Below are 16,801 nucleotides of genomic sequence, written 5' to 3' on the forward strand. Positions count from 1 at the left end.
GACAGTGCCCAGTGTTTTCTGCACTGTAATTCTTTGTGATAAATTACCAACACACCAAGAGACAAAAACATAGCAATAGATCCCTGACTAATATCCAGAGGAGATGGAGATCAGCTGTTACTTAAAGAGTTGCTGTGTGTGTTTAAAAATGTCCACATTTCACAGGCCAGTGGGTAAAATGATCAGTGAGTGTATCAATAGTTTGGTTTTGTAGCAGGAGTCACACAAAAGAATCACATGAACATACATTTATTACAAATGTCACAATCCAGGAAACAATTCTTCAATAAATCACATCTTTGGGAACTCGGGGAGATTTTCCTTTACAGATGTTTTAAATACATTCTCTCTCTCTCACACACACACACACACACACACACACACACACACACAAAATTCACCTCTCACCTCCATGGATAAGGTGCTCCAGGAAACTACAACATAGCAAACAACGACCATACCGGTCTTTTGTCATACCGAGAGATTCTGCTGTTGTCATAAACCGTTCTAGTATCGTGTGAATGATTTTACTGATTTTGTTCATGCAGCATGAAGCATCAACTCCTTCAGAAACTATAAGAACAGGATATATGTAAAATTGCTGTCATTTGAAATGCCATTGGGCGTTTTAAAATTGTACAATACAATTTTACTGAATTATGATTTAACGTACGATTAATTTTGTCACCTGTTTCCAAAATACAAACATAATTCAGTCAACCCAGAGATGCTTCAAGTAAAGGATGGACAGAAAGACAAACACAAGGCAAAAGACAAGAAGAGGGAAGATGAAGAAAAGGGAGCAGGAGTTGTACAGAACCCGCGTTTTTACTCAGCCTGAGCACTTCTGACAAACTTTGCTTTTAACACAAGATCACCAGCAGCGCTGTGACGTGCAGCACGTGAACGATCAATCCACATTTCCTCCTGCAATTCACCGCTCAGCTCGTGAGCCAACATCAGCGTTCAGCCTCATTTTAAGTGACCAACTAAAAACTCTTTTTGTGGACTGAAAAGTGTCAGGTTTGTCATCACAAACCAAAAATCAAACAGCCTCTCAGACAAGCTCGACCCCTGTTCCCCAACTGTTGGCACTAATCAAGTTTTACAGTGTGTGGTGGTGCGAGTACACACTTCCCTTACACTGGTTCTTTAAAATGTGCATTTATAACCGGGAGGAAGAAACCTGACTGCGATCACTTGTATGTGACTTTAATGTAAATTTTAATCCCCACATTCTGTGGTTGCTTTATAAACGAGTAAAGCACAAAAGGGAGGGTCAAATCAATCAGTTCTTATTCAGACAGAAACACGTTATTTCTGCCATTTACTTTCTTTTGTGATTTGCTTTGTAAACTTAATCAGAAAATTGAACTCAAGCGATTAAAGTCAATTAGACAGAGTAGAATCTGAGATTTTAGCCAACAATAGAATGAAAAACCTCCTACTGGGTGATCGATCAGTACAGACGGGAAAGCTGCCCAGGGTTTGAGTGTTGGAGAACATGAAAATGCTACAGTGAGAACACAATCACTCACGCATCTGTAAGCAAAAAAAGAAAGTAAGACACATTTCAAGTTTGTACCTTCGGTTTAATACTGTACTACAGGCTGCGTTTTCCTCTGTGACCAAGCCCTGTCACGTCTGCAGACGTGTGCATGACGGCGATGGGGTTAAATAGTAGCAGCCTCAGGACTGAAAGCACAAGTGGGGTCCTCGTGATGGAAAGGTTCTTTGTTTTTAAATAGCTTTACACGGGCCTGGAGATAAGAACTCGGTTCTGTCTGTAGCCGAGTTACACGGTCTCTGCGCTTTTATTTGGAAAAAAAAAAAAGTAGAAAGTTTTCTTGGCCCAGCTTCTGCAGCGAGTTGTCAGAAGGATATAAAAGAGGAGATGTAGATAGACGAGGAAAAGCTCCTGGGGGTTCCAGCTGTCGGTTTTTTGCCCCTCCTCTCATCTCCTTTCTTTCATCTATCCACCCCTCCATTGCCGCCATCTCGTCTGACCAGAATTCAGCGTTCTGCCATCATCGCCACACTGTGGCAACGTCCTCGCAGCCCTGTGGGGTAAGAGGGGATTAGAGGAGGAGGAGGAGGAAGCTAAAGGGCTTGTGTGCCTCCGTTTACTGGAGCGAGCGCAGGAAGTGTGTCAGGAGACGTGTGCAATGAGTCTGACGCGGGTCTGGATGTCGTGGCGGCAGAGGGGGCACGTCTCTAACTGTAAGGCACACTCCATACACATACCACTGGGGAAAAGAGACGGGACAAAGTCAGATTGTTCCTGTTTAAGGAGTGAACAAAAATGAACTTGAGTTTCACAGACGTTTTATTGACAGCAGAAGAACACATACCCATGTCCACAGGGCCGCAGCTCTGTGTCGGCCATGACGTCACAACACAGCGTGCAGCAGTTGTCTCGGATGCTAACCTGCCTCATTAAGGCCAGACGCCGGTGTCTAGGAAACACACACACAAATACACACGTGACGTTTCTATACACATGCAGGTGCACCGTCTGCTGGGGTTTGTTCTGTCTAAGGAAAAAGAAGACTGGACACACACACGGACAGTTTTCATGCAATCGTTCCTTCTCTTCACGCCGTCTCCCTTTCCCACAGCGTTCAAAATCGATGTGTGGGGGGAGTGACTGATCAGAGTCATTACACTCATTTAGAGCCATGCATTTCAAGTTCAAAATAATCCCCAATTACCTTACGGTGCTCTGAAACAAGCTGTCTTAACCCCTTTTTTTAATTAAAAAAAATGTTAATTGTTGCATTTTTTGCAAATGTAAAAATAAATCAGTAAATAAAATAAAATCCAGATGTGGAATATGCAACTCAAACGGTTACATTTAGGTTTCTTTTTAAAAGGTCACATTTTATGTACATTTTTAGGACGAACAAGCTAACGTTGAGCTGCTGAAGCTCAGCTGACAGATTTTCTGTGGGACAGCTGCTTAATGCGTCATGCTGCCAGTGTTGGGGAGTAACGGAGTACATGTACCGCCGTTACGTATTTAAAATACAAAATATGAGTAACTGTATTCCGTAACAGTTACCGTTTAAAAAGGTGGTATTCAGAATACAGTTACTTTGTTGAAATAAATGGATTACACTGTGGTACTTTCCTGTTTCATATTGTCGCGGGTCAGGACTGTTTGGGTTTGTGTGACAGCTACGTTCTTTCGTTCCAGGCAGCAGCGTTACGGTTGCCATGGTTACAGGGCGACGCTCTCTCTCTCTGCGACTGTGTGTTTCCTGGGTGAGAGAGCGCCTTTTCGTTGTTGTTGTTGTGCTAAGCTAACAGGCAGAATGCTACAAGCATAGCTCTAAAGAATGTAGCATCATGGGCAGTGTAGTCCGTGCTGCAGGGAGAATGGACTGCCATACACGTTATGTGTCTGTGAGCGCGAGGAGGGAGAAAAAGGCGAGTGGAAAGGTACGAGTTGTCATCGAGGAAAAACGGGAGCTGGAAGCATGTAAATATAATAATAACCACTGCAGCCAAGAAGAGAGCCTGACGAGCCCAGTTGTAAGTAAGCTATTAAGACTCGACTGTACGCCGTGTTCGTGTTTTCCTCCGAAAACAATAAGTTCCGTTGGAGCAGTCTTTCAACGCCTCTCTCTGTCTCTGCTAGCAAAGTTGACACAGACAACAAAGTAAAGCTATTTTTCGGCTACGAGCCGACAGGGACCCCGCCGTATTAGTCAGAGGTCCCTTTACTACAGTTCGGAGTCGCGGACCTTCAGTAACAGTAATAAATCACACAGCAATAGGACATTCACGTTGTTGTAAAAAGCACGATAATATATTAAGTAATCCAAAGTATTCAGAATACGTTACTGTCATTGAGTAACGTAACGGAATACGTTACAGAATACATTTTGGGGCATGTAATCTGTATTCTGTAATGGAATACATTTTAAAAGTAACCTTCCCAACACTGCATGCTGCACACGGTGGTGTGGACAGACGCTTGGTTTTTAGATGCAGCCATTTCTATTGCGTCAGTCTTTCCTTCATTTAGCCCGACTGTGTTTCAAAGAAAAGACAAAAACAGAGGAAATGAAAAGCTGTCCATCCTTTTCATTTGTCAGTCAGTGACAGGACACTATAACAAACACCTACATCGAGTCTTTTCTTTGTCCACATTATTTTGCTATTTTTGTTGATGATGTTTTAGAGACGCGATGATCCAACTGTGGTAACGTTCAAGGTCCCGTTGTTGCAACAGATCGCTGCAAAGTTGAGGGAGGGGAAACAGGAGGACAAGGGAGGGGGGAACAACTAAGCTGTAGTGCCTCTTCACCTCACTGTACAATACCTTGTGCAATACTTTTGTAAATAGTCAACAGTGCAATAGACTCAATACTTGAAATGTGCAATTCACTTGTATTTTTATTTTTTATTCCTATTTATTCTATTTATCCCCTTTGTATATTTTATTTATATTTGTCTCTGTATTTATATATATGTGTGTGTGTGTGTGTGTGTGTGTGTGTGTGTGTGTGTGTGTGTGTGTGTGTGTGTGTGTGTGTATATATATATATATATATATATATATATATAACAATTCTGTAACTGTAACTTCGGTCGTTGCTGTGCTTTTTGGAAGTCGAATTTCCCAGAGGAACCCACCCGAGGGATTAATAAAGTTCTATCTTATCTTATCTTATCTGACACAGAGGAACATTAGAGCTTTGTATTAAGCAGCTGTAGCCCGTCTCCATCCTGTCTTATTAAATCAGATATGACATCAGGGTTTCGTTTTTGCTCCACTTTCAGAGTATGGTTGCGTGGTTACACTGAGCCAAGACCGAGCATCTGCCCAGAGCAAAGTTTGACGTTTAGGAGACAAATGCACTGAAGATTTTAATGTTACCGTTGAAATAAAAGTGCTGGTTTGATGCAGCCGACAGACTCTAATGAGAGGTTTAAAGAATGATGAGTGAATGAATTCGTTGTATAAAGCGCTTTGAGTGCTCAGAGTGAAAAAGCTATACAAGAACCATTCAGAGGACAGTTTAGTTACAGCAGATTACACACTGCTTTCCCAACCTCTCACAGCATCATCCAACACCACGAAATAAATAAATAAAATATGTCACGGACCTGTTTCATGTCTTACCTGGGCAGGATGATCTTTTCACTGGGCAGCAGTGAAGCAAAGTCATTGAAGGTGCTGAACTTGACAGAAGGTGGGTGACGGAAAGGCTTGGCCCCGAAGTTAAACTCACACTGCTGGTACGACATGAAGCTGGCTGCCGCAAAGAAGCCGGACCTGGCACAAAGGGGAAGAAAACACGGGGATAAATGAGAGAAAATGTGGAGACACAGAACAAAATAAAGAGAAAAATGAGGAAAGGAGAGGAAGGGAGGAAGTGAAACATGACGAGAGGAGATGACAGACTTTGTGTGGACTCACGTGGCAGATGAGAACACCTGTTTCTCTGGCGGGAGCTGATGTCCGTTCAGGTAAAAGATCATCTGCTTTTTGCTGAGATCCAACAGGAAGCCGATGGCATCTCCTAAAGGGAACGCACACGCAGCAGAATGAAGCTTTGGCGTGCTATTACTGTTATCTGTGTGGGATGTGGGCCAGAGCCTGAATGTTGGCAGTGACAGCGTGGGCGCTAAAAATCACAAAACAGTCACGCCGAAATAACAAAGCTATTTCCAAACACTGACACTCATGTCATTATAACACAGGTTTCTTAAAATGGGAACATTTGAAAATGTCATTAAAGTCAGCAAAAAGATGGCAGCAATGTCTGATTATAACTACATGTATGTCAGTACTGCGTACCCTCCTTCCAGCAGGGGTGAGCATGAGGTTTACTGCGAGCGTTGTACCAGATTAGCTGCCTGCAGCCATCGTACGCACACGAGTATTCATCATCTCCTATTCCATAACCTTCCTGTAAAACACACACACACACACACACACACACACACACACACACACACACACACACACACACACACACACACACACAGATTAGGTGGTGCAGTCAACCCAAAGGAGAATATCTCATCAGATTCAGAACACTTTGCTAAGGGCAAACTGTAAAAGTGTTCAAGTACATGGTTTAGGAACTTGCTGTCCTTGGTGGCCCATCCGATCTGCATCACCCCCGATGTGATAACCGTCACCTCGTAGTACCAAACGCCCGAATCCACACAGAATGTACAGCGCACGCTCTCAAAGGATGAGGCATCACATCGCGCCTGAAGACAAGAGCAAACAGAAGGAGGTTCAGACTTTTCAGTTACAGTAAAAACTCTGCATCTAATCTGCATTCACACGCAGACTGACCTCGAGTCCAGTCGGGGAGATCTTGAGGTACTCGCTAACATCGTTGCTGTTCAGCATGGCGTTGATATTCGTGAGGTTGACTTTTTCGTAAGTGAACTGACGACCGTCCTTTAGGACTGGATGGAGAAGAGCGGGAGAAAAATGATGGCTTTTCTTTTGTCGGTGACTCAGAGGATTATAATTGGCTCATCTAAGAAACTACACCGGCACAGAACGGGTGAAACATGGGGCTACTCACACAAGTTGTCAAGGCTCCACTGTGCACAAAATCCAACCTGCCTCTTTAGATAGTCAGGATGTTCTGCCCAAGACTCCAGAACAGCCAGACGATCGCTGATCGAAGACTCGGACACAGTCAGCTTGTTCTCGCCTAAGCAAAGGAAACCAGAACGTCTGTGAACCTCGCACAATACGTCACAACCCTGCTGTGTGTAAAAGCATCCCTACACGGGAGGATCTCAATTAGCTGAGCATCAGCAGCTTCAGTGCTGTTTGTGCACCGCATCGAGCTACAGTCGCCCACGTTTCAGGAGCACTCGGAGCAGAATTGACAACACAAATGGGAGAAAACATGTTCAAGAACAAACAGCATCAATAAAACGTGAGCCATTTGAAATGAAGCAAAACAAATCACATGAAACCCTGTCTCTAAACAGACCTCACAGTTCTTTATGCAGTGACTTCAATTAAATATGTAGGGGGCAGCTCAATGCTGACATTTTAGAGAAACTATAAGAAAAGATTTGTAACTGAGACCATTACGTCCTAGTCGTGAAATACAGAGAAGTGGTGGGTTTTAGTGCTATTATGCTTCATCGCTCAGGTAATAAAACTGCTAAACAAAAGCACTCATCTGAATTCTGTGAAACACTAATCGACAGCAGAAGAGCCGTTTACAGCTCCTCGGCTCATTTATCTGATAACACACGTCTTATTTCACCAGCCTAATCGTGAGTCTTCGTTTTTAAACTGGCTTCATATAGTGAGTGAACCTACTTGTCTGAGAGAACTTCTCCAAAGCGATGAGAGCAAACAGCATGACAGTGGGGTGGGCCTCGGAGCTCTGGAGGAACCACAAATATTACACATTCATTTTCCACATATTTCACCAATTAAACAAACCATTAACTTTCATGTTATAATTCAACCTTAACGCTCCCTTGAGTACTTTATAAAAAGTCGCTGCAGTGACGTGATCGCACTCATGTTCGCAGTGGCACAAATACAACCAGTCCAAAGAAACGCACTTATTCCCACTAAATTTGGCCACTTCAATATTGCGTCTGTTGTCTTTGTCAGAAAATGCTGATGTGTTTTGTTGCTGTTGTTAGACCAGCCTGAAATGCGCACTGCAACAGACCCGACTTCTTTATAGCTCTGACAAAACTTGGTGACGCAGTGTCACAGAAAACAGTGCAGCTCTTATCTAATAAACAGCGAGAGCGATCCCAGCAGATGTAGCAGAGTGGTGTCCACATCTTTATAGTCCACCGTCTCTGCCGTGCATCATCGGGGATTGGGCTGCTCGACGTGATTGGACCTTACCAGACTTCGTTTTAAGTAACCTGAAGCTTTCTCACTGTTCTTGCAAGTAGAATGTTACCCTAGGGCTGCTCAATTAATCGAATTTTAATCACGATTACGATCTGGGCTTTCAACGATCATTAAAAATGACTGAGCCGATTATTAGCCCCTCCCTCGTGCTTTACTCTCGCGCTGCTCCGTGTGGCAAATCGAGCGCACCTCTCTGCATTTCGAACACGTGTCACAACAATTAAGAGCAGCGGTCTCCAACCTTTTTTTGCGCCACTGACCGGTTTATGCCCGACAATATTTTCACGGACCGGCCTTTAAGGTGTCGCGGATAAATACAACAAAATAAAACTAGTACCGGTACCGAAAAAAAGAAGATTTATTCATAACACACGTGAAAAGAAACAAGGAAAACCGAGTTAACGATAAAACGATAACAAAATAACCCTGAAAACTATACATTTCACACCTGAGCCTCAACTCTCGCGGCCCGGTACCAAACGACTCACGCACCGGTACCGGTCCGAGGCCCGGGGGTTGGGGACCGCTGATTAAGAGGACCCGAGGGAAGCTCGGAAAGCTGAGCAGAAGTTATTTGGAGAGGAGAGTGACTGCTGTTGGTTGTAAAGAGGTAAAAAAAACTTCAGTGGTGTGGAAACATTATGGGCTCAGTCAGACGTGGATCAAGTAGACACAGTGTGTAAACTTTGCTACAGTGTAGCTGCACCACAGAGCAACACTGCAAAGCTCACTAAACACAGATGTTTACATTTTTCATTTATTTCTTATACTGCAAACATTTGCACTGTTATCAGTATTTGCACTGTTTTATATTATTTTTTAAAGTCATTATTCAACACATTGTTATTGTTAAATAAATATTGTCAAATAATCGAGATGATTATCGTGATTATCATTTTTGCCATAATCGAGCCGCCCTAGGTTACCCGGTGTTATAGAGCTCCGTCTGAAGGATAATAAAAGCTCTCGGACCACAAGGCATCAGCAAATTGTAGGCAATGTGCAACAGTGTCATTCGTGCAGCATACCACACACTAAACAACACCGCGTGTCAAGGTCTGCTCACCAGGCTCTCTAGAAGGTATTCAAGGGTTCCAGGGCTCAACAACCCAATACTGGGCAATCCTACAAAATAAAAGGTGTTGTAAGAAACAGGGCAAACGTTGGTCTTTCTTTAGGTTTATTGAAAACATAAAAATACCAAAAATTAAACACAAATAAACCAGAACTGTGGACTGTACCGGCTAGCTTCTCTGCCAGGCATCCCAGGACCGCAGTGGTGTTTCTGTGTTTAGCGGGGTTTAGAGCGTCTTGTTGTGCAACGGCTGAACTCAGACTCAACATGTCCGAGAGTTTCTGGAGAGCATCCTGAACAGAAAAGGAAAACTTCAGCGAGGATCATTCATTGTTTCTCCAAACAACCTAAAGTCAAGCACCACAGAAAGCTGGAACGCTTCTGTTTTAAACATTTAAAAACACTTCCATGATCCTGACAGATGATGCTACAAGGACATAAACCAGGATTATTCCATGCACAGTTGGCGCGGAGCACCCACAATTTCTATTCTAAGATTGTACTGATTGAGTCTTAGGGCCCCGTGATCGGAAGGTCAGGGGTTTGATTCCCCTGAACGGCTACCCTGAGGTACCCCTGAGCAAGGTACCGTCCCTACACACTTCTACCCAGGCGGCCAATGGCAGCCCACTGCTTCACTGAGTGAATGGGTTAAATGCAGGAAGGAATTTTCCCACAGGGATCAATAAAGTACACTTTATTATTATTATTACATGATATTGTGTGAAATATAAGTTCCACTGGATTCACTGCATTTCTGTGGGATACTGTGAGGAGCTCACTCTGTTCAGAGTGTAACGGTACGGCCTCTGTCCCCACATCACTGATCATGGAAGCAGCAGGCACATTTTATTTGTTCAAAGAAGTTTAAAAAAAAGGTTGTGGGTGAAGGGGGGGATCGGAGGGAAAAAACAAAAAAGTTTTAGCTGAATGAGCACTTGTTGTTCTACACAAGATTAATCTATCCCGGACAATAATAACAATAACTGTGATTTCATTTTTATCATTTCTAATTAATAGAAATGATAAGAAATCTACAAAAATAGCTGCACTTCCTTTAATCTGTGTGACTTGAGCGAAAATCGAAACTAATGATTTAAAATGCTGCTTCCAAATATAAACGAGCATCATTTTAACTGAAACATATGCGCAGAGAAATGTGAGTGAGCGAGCGTCATCAAAATACAGAAAAGGGGAAAGAACAAGTCAAAGATTGTTATTCTGATTAGAGCTGCAGTCAAACAGAAAGGCCAAGGAACGGCAGATTTAAGATCACATCCATTACTTCCTAGGTTAAAGGTCAGATTGATACCTTGGTGGGTAGAGGACACTCATCCAGGAGAAGTGTGATCACTGCAGGGCCTAGTGGATCATCCAGTGGAATCACTCGTATCAGAGACTGGACAACCTCCAGCCAGCCGTCATCTAAGAGAAAACAAGAAACTTTCAACCGAGATTTTGTATCACTTTTGTTATTTTACACTGTTGGTTTTTGGTAATCTGCCTCCTTGAGAATCAAAAGATTCGTCATTGTCATTAAGCAGTCACCCAACATAATTCTGTATGATAGTTCTCAGCTTAAAACACAGAAAGACTTCAAATAAATAAATACACACAACAGGGAAACGAATAAAGAGGCAGCATTGTAGCCGCACGTTTTAAAGTGCAGGAGTCCAGTGCATGGCCCGAGGTGCCTGCATGCGTGCGTCTGTTGGTTCTTGCTTCAGTGGTCCTATACCGTCCTCCAGAAAGAACAGGGACAAAGTTTATCACCAGGTGGGCGGAGTCTACAGCTAGCTTTCCTTCTGGACATGGCCAGCATACACTGGATCCAGATCTGGGAGAGACCGTCCCATAAAGCCCTATGTTTTTCTCACTAGCCTGGCCAAGTCCTTTCTGTCCTGTTTCATGCAGCTGCCATACTCTTACACTAAGACACAAGATGCTTTTCTATTGTGGTTCTGCAACAATTCGCCAGCAGCCTTGAAGGAAGCCCAGTTAGTTTAACCTCTTAAGCACCCAAATAAGGGTGCAAAAGGGAGGAGATTGCGGAGATCATAAAGCCGCTGGGGGCTTAACAGGTTAAGCTTTCTGGGGAAAAAAGAGCCTTTGCTGGTCCTTCTCTACCAGGCGAGATGTAAATTAAGGCACAGGCCAGGTCAGCCGTGGCATGAATGCCCTAGATCTTACGGTTCTTTACCTGCTCTACCTCACGGTAGTGAGCATGTGGTGTCTTCCAAAATACATAATTAAAATCTAAGGTGCAATTATTAAATGGTCCCACAAGATTTTGCCTCATTTTCTGATGTATTCAGCTAGAACAGAGTTGCACACAGATGCTGTTTGGATACTGGCATTATATAGTTGACACTCGTGTTCTGTCTGTAGGGCAAACCAGCCGTCATTGAGCCCACACTAGCAAAAGTAGCAGCACACTTCTTGGTCTCTTTTCTGAGACTTGTTTGTTCATTTGTACAAGGTGTATTTAATCTGGCTCAAATTCCATGATTTGCCCATTTCATCTGAATGATCTCCAGTGAGATGTTTCTGAAAGGAGCAAGTATCTGTGGACTGACGATGCTGGTTGGAAAATTAAAACTAAGAAAAAGAATAAAACAGTCAACACTGTGTGAAATCAATGAGCATGTCTGGGTTGTTTTTCGCATAAACTCTTAAATAATAAATACTAAGTGCAAAATATAAATTCCTTTCACAGCTGCTGTTAAAGCCTCATCCAAGCAAAGCTTCCTCTGCTGTTTCTCTCACAAGGAAAGAAGATGTTTGAGTATAAATCCGTGCTCACCAACATAACCCTCGGTTGTGAGTATAATACGCAGCCTACTAAAGCATGCATTTCCTGCCCATTAGGTGACTCAGTGAGAAATCCTTTCTGTAATATCACTCATGAAAGCCAATTATCTTATGAATAATTTACATTGCTTGCACGTGTCAAACAGAAAGTGACTGGCTAGCTGACTGATTTGCTTCTTGGCTGGACTCAGGGTTCAGGACTGCAAGCTAATACCCAGCTTGGCTGCTGTCAAGCCACACAACACCGAGCCTTGTGAGCATCAAACACCATATGTGCATGACACCAGGCTTGTGCAAGAATTCACAAGGTACCGCATACACATCCAAACACTGCACGCCTCAAGCAAATGTGAGGGCTTCAACCATATGCACACGAACAGAAACATCAAACTAGCACAAAATTATTCCATAAATAAAACTCACTAGATTGGGGTAAAAGTGTGAACTCTAATACATTATGTATGTGGGATAAATCACGACTGTGTCCCTTCCCCAAATGATGAACTGCTCCCCTCAGGCTGGGCAAGCTGGAGTACATATGCTGAGGAAGCAACCTTAGCTCGGGACTGCTGCAGTCCCACTCCTCTGCTCACATTCAGTCCACTCAAACCTGATCGTGCAGGTTTTGTGTATTTTGGTCAAAACTGTGCTTACTGTTAACAAGAGATTGCACAACCCAGACCAGTTTTGAACACTACAAATTGCACAATTGAAGCGTGCATGCACACTTATCTGAATAAGGGAGATGATACATCAATTCAAGACAAACAAACGGGGACTGAAAAATGACTAGAAGAAACAGGCCACAACTGGTGGGAGTCAAGCTCATACACTGAGCAGATCTCATCCAAGTGCTAATGCATGGTGTCATCCAACTTTAAACTTAGCAGTGCTACCATACAGGTGTGCTTTCATTATAACCTGAAAATAATTGGATCCACTTGGAAATCCTTTGTGGTTAAGGCGAGATTAGATGGAAAATAGAGGCACAACATAAATGTGACAAACTGTTAGCTGCACTTCCTGACCACTAGCATAATCTCACCAAGACTTTGTACTGGGGAGCAGGTTTAAGACCAGGTAATATCTGATCCAGTGGCACCTTGCATTCGTTTCTCACGAGCACCTCTGTTGGGCAACTCTTAGACGAGGCGAGAGCTGCAGCGCATGTGGGAAAGCTTTAGAAGGATAAAGCCATTGTCACACATACGGGGTCTTTTCTGACAGATAAAGCAAACTCTGCTGCTGAATTGCCACGAAATGGTAACCAGTCAGTATGATGTCTAGAAGTGCGCATTTTAGAATACCACAGGTAAATTTGGAGCAAGCAAGTTTTCAAATAGTCCAGATATATCAAAGCAGAAAAACATCTACTGAGTTCAATGCACTGTAATGATACTTCCTTAGCACTTCTCATAAACAACTCAGACATTGAGCCTGAGGGGGGGGAAGGGAAAGCATATGCACACAGGACTGTTAATTCCTGGAACTCCTCTCTAGTCACTAATAAAGATAAACCCTCTCGATATTAGAGAAATGGGTTCATTTGACAAACCAAGAAATGTTTTTGTCACCTTATCATATCGTGTTTTCATCACAGAGCAAGTGTTCCTTCTTTCACACATCTGATAACCTTTGAACCAACAATAAAAGCTCTTATGTCACACAGAGCCACACTTCTTCACATTTTTAAAGAACACCGACGTGCCAGAGTGGTGTTTGTTTGCTGTGTGGCTTCATGTTTTGTGTTGAGCATGTGAACGTGTTTCAGAGAAGTTTCCTTACCCGTCTCTGCCATCTCATGCAGCGTGATCATGGAGTAAGGAGGCTCTTGATCACTGAAAAACAAGGCAGGGTTTTTTGTTTTACATCTTTTTCACTTTACCCAAAAATAACAAACTTGGGCGTGCACAATTAACACAAATGTAGTGATGCTCACTAAAAGCACTCAACCAGCCAAAGTGTTTGTGACCCTGTGATCACAGCATCTGGAATAATATCAACAAATGACTCATGTCTTTGTGCGTTTCTGTGATCACAGTAATGGATATGGACAACAGTGTTATCCTGTGGAGAGGCTGAAGCGAGTGTATAGTTACGATGTATCTGGTTCAGTGGATGTAACTGATGATAACGCTTCTGTTACCATTACTTATTGTAGCTGATCCCAAAAAAATCAAACCCACTACTATCACTATAGCCAGCCACAGACTCGGCTTAATTCTCAGATTTCCTACCATTACTTAGTAATACTGCAAGTGAGATGTCCTTCATTAATTAGTCATATTGTTTGCACACTGTTGGAATAATGTTTTAAACACAGCCATTTTCAAACTGAGATTATGCAATAGTATTTTAAGTCTACTTTATTTTGCCAATACATTGATTTTAAGACAAACAGTGAACCTCTAAAACACTGTTAGTCCGATTTTTTGCAGCTTATTGTCGATTCATACATGTACTGTTATCCTGAAGAGGTTTAGTTGTGTGGCAACACGCTGTTAAAACAGATGTCAGTGATGTTAAATGAAAAATCTGGAAATAAAAAAAAAAAAAAGGGCAACTGAACAAGTGGCTGAATCAGACAGAACGTGCTGAAGCCAACATCAAACCACCGAGAGGCTGTGATGGAAAATCTGTTCTGTTGCTTTAGGTACAAACTGAGATGTCTGTACAGAAGGCTTTTAAACACGATGAAAGAAGAGTTAATAAAGACACCGTGGCTGTTATTTGGTGTATACTAAGAGACAGTTGCACAGATCTGTGACAACAGTCCCAGTGGACAGTAAAATCTCTCTTTTCTGATTATCTACAATCACAAGGAAATCAGTTTTCCTTGGGAGCATCTCTTCTTATTGCATGAACTTCAGAAACATGACTCACTATACTACGCCTCAAAATGCAAGTTGGTTCTTCAACGACAACAAATACGTGGAGGAGGTGGCACGGGCTTATGGGTTCTACTTATTCAAAGCCACAGGTTCTACAAATTAATGCTTGCAACTGCAGCTCAGGGCTCTTAATCACCTTTGTTTTAAGCAGGCTTTTGTGTGAAAGTATTGATTTTTTTCATGAATAAGCTGCAGCTGCATGCTTTATTATTAATCTTTTCTTTATGAAAGATCCCAATTTCCTGAAAAAAAGAATAACTCCCCAGTTTATTGTTATAATACCACAAGAATAACACTGAACCCTAATTGACACCTAATTGTTAACCCACTGTTAACATTATAGGTTGACGTTATTTAAAAAAAACAAAAAAAAAAAACCCAACAAGAATTAGGATAGACAGAATTTAAGAGCTGTAGACCAAGAACACCCTAAGTTTTCATTTTGTTGAGCTTATTGAATAGTTGTTGGCATTTTCCAACTTACTTGTCTACAAGTGTCCTGATGACAGCCAGCGTGTCCAGCACCAGGCCATCTACATTCTGCTTTTTCCGTCTCGGCTCATGAGGCCCTCGACCTCGACGAGGTGGCCTGACCGGGTCCCTGGGCCGACTGCTCCGAGCCTCTGCGGCGTCAGCACCCACACCTGCACTGTGATCCACCCGCCTAGCTTGTCCTCGGGTTGCTCTCGATGAACCATGATGTTGGTCCTCTAAGTCACTATCTTCTCGACATACACAGCTATTACCCATGGTTCCAGAGTTGGAGACCAAACTGGCAAGTGTTTCCCAGAATGGATGAAGGGACTTTGAGGAAGAGAGGAAGAGCAGAACCTGTACAAGGCTCCTGCAGGCACAGAAAGTAATCCAGGTGGCTACTATCATATCATTTGGAGAGCTTGGTTTTGGGGGGTTCTTGTCCCTGTGGGCTGGGTGGGGCCAGCGCAAAAGACCATACTGTTGCCAAGCAGAGACTTGTGTGGGACTAGTGATAAATGGCTACTAAAATGAACCAGAAAAGGTCTGGTGATGCAGCCAGGAAAGCTCGGAACATCACAGGCAACCAAAGGCTTCAGTCAACCTCTCATCCAGGACTGGATGGATCGCTGTGAAGGCAACACAAACACAAAACAGAAAGCCTTTAGCTCAGCTGCTTACTCAATCTGTCAGTGCCGCCAGCAGCAAATATTTAGACTTGCGGAAACGACACACCCCGTACGATAAATGTCAGCAGATTACAGAAGTTAATTATTGAAATTAAACATGACTCCCCTTTCTCTCACACAAAAGCGCCACTAAACGACGTTCAGTTGTTTCAATCTATAGCTGTGCTGCTCAATTAAAAAGGCACAGTGTATCACACGGAGCAACTAAACGATGACACATTTTAGTATTGTTGACAAACAAGAGCTTTTCAGTTAGCTGACTTGCAAGCTAGCCACCCACAAAGCAAGCAGTTGTCACGTTAAAAAGGAAACTCAAGTTTCCCGAACTTGTTCTTATCATTAAAAGCCACAATGGTTCCATTTTGAACTAAAGACATACTTACGGTGCTATCTTGTAAAACAAACACCATTCAAAGCGCAGTCGAGCCAGACCAAAGTAGTTAACAAACCAGAAGGCTAACAAGGTAGCTGCGTTGTGTATGAGCTAGCCTCCGAGCTGTTAGCTTCGATAGCTGGACCCTCCTCCGATTCTCCCGTCGGACTACACAAGTTAGGTAACGAGAGGAACAACAAGCTGAGCGTGGTACTCGGGTATCAGGACACATTTACACCACCCGTCTATATTCCGCCGTAACACACCTTCGCTGAAGTAAAACAGCAACACGGTCATAGCGTACACATTTTAAACGACGCTACTAAGGAGAGCTAGCTGGTCGCTAAGTTCCGTAGCGCTGCCAGCTAAAAGGTTGGTCATCGTCAGCTGTGGATGCGAAGGCGAGACTGGAGGAGAAGGGAGGATTTTTCTCTCTAATGTTACGTGAACATAGGAGTTCTGCCTGATGGTTTTACTTTTTCTCTTAAAACGTGTATGAGGAAATAAGAAATATATGAATTAATTTGTTAATTTTAAAAGGAAATTGATTGCGCAACACAAAGTTCAAAGAATTAAAGAAATGGCATGCTACACCTGAGTTCAGTACAGCAGAGG

The 16,801-nt window shown here is 42.9% G+C and overlaps 1 protein-coding gene across 1 annotated transcript; it reads right to left on the minus strand.

The window, feature by feature from the left end:
- Positions 1-233: 233 nt before the first annotated feature.
- Positions 234-16,598, minus strand: rspry1 (ring finger and SPRY domain containing 1). The gene is made up of 15 exons (XM_085281459.1): positions 16,197-16,598; positions 15,135-15,753; positions 13,545-13,597; positions 10,261-10,373; positions 9,115-9,241; positions 8,940-8,998; positions 7,316-7,382; positions 6,558-6,689; positions 6,320-6,435; positions 6,088-6,231; positions 5,810-5,921; positions 5,429-5,531; positions 5,132-5,284; positions 2,352-2,456; positions 234-2,246 (listed from the first exon to the last, which is right to left on the minus strand). The coding sequence occupies exons 2-15, from the start codon at positions 15,530-15,532 to the stop codon at positions 2,150-2,152; spliced, it is 1,779 nt and encodes a 592-aa protein (XP_085137585.1). The 5' UTR covers positions 15,533-15,753; positions 16,197-16,598; the 3' UTR covers positions 234-2,149.
- Positions 16,599-16,801: the final 203 nt, after the last annotated feature.

The sequence above is a fragment of the Mchenga conophoros genome, linkage group LG7 (assembly GCF_057382185.1).
Source record: "Mchenga conophoros isolate Kocher_MC1m ecotype Shallow Benthic linkage group LG7, M_conophoros_male_GT1.1, whole genome shotgun sequence".
NCBI classification, from domain to species: domain Eukaryota; kingdom Metazoa; phylum Chordata; class Actinopteri; order Cichliformes; family Cichlidae; genus Mchenga; species Mchenga conophoros.

What these genes read in the sequence shown, in the direction of transcription:
- rspry1 (XM_085281459.1), bottom strand. Translation starts at nt 15,532, where the DNA reads ATGATAGTAGCCACCTGGATTACTTTCTGTGCCTGCAGGAGCCTTGTA. An exon ending in GTGGAGCCTTGACAACTTGT is followed by an intron (nt 6,436 to 6,557) that starts GTGAGTAGCCCC and finishes TTCTCCATCCAG; the next exon opens with TCCTAAAGGACGGTCGTCAG. An exon ending in CAGGTGTTCTCATCTGCCAC is followed by an intron (nt 5,285 to 5,428) that starts GTGAGTCCACAC and finishes CCTTTGTGCCAG; the next exon opens with GTCCGGCTTCTTTGCGGCAG.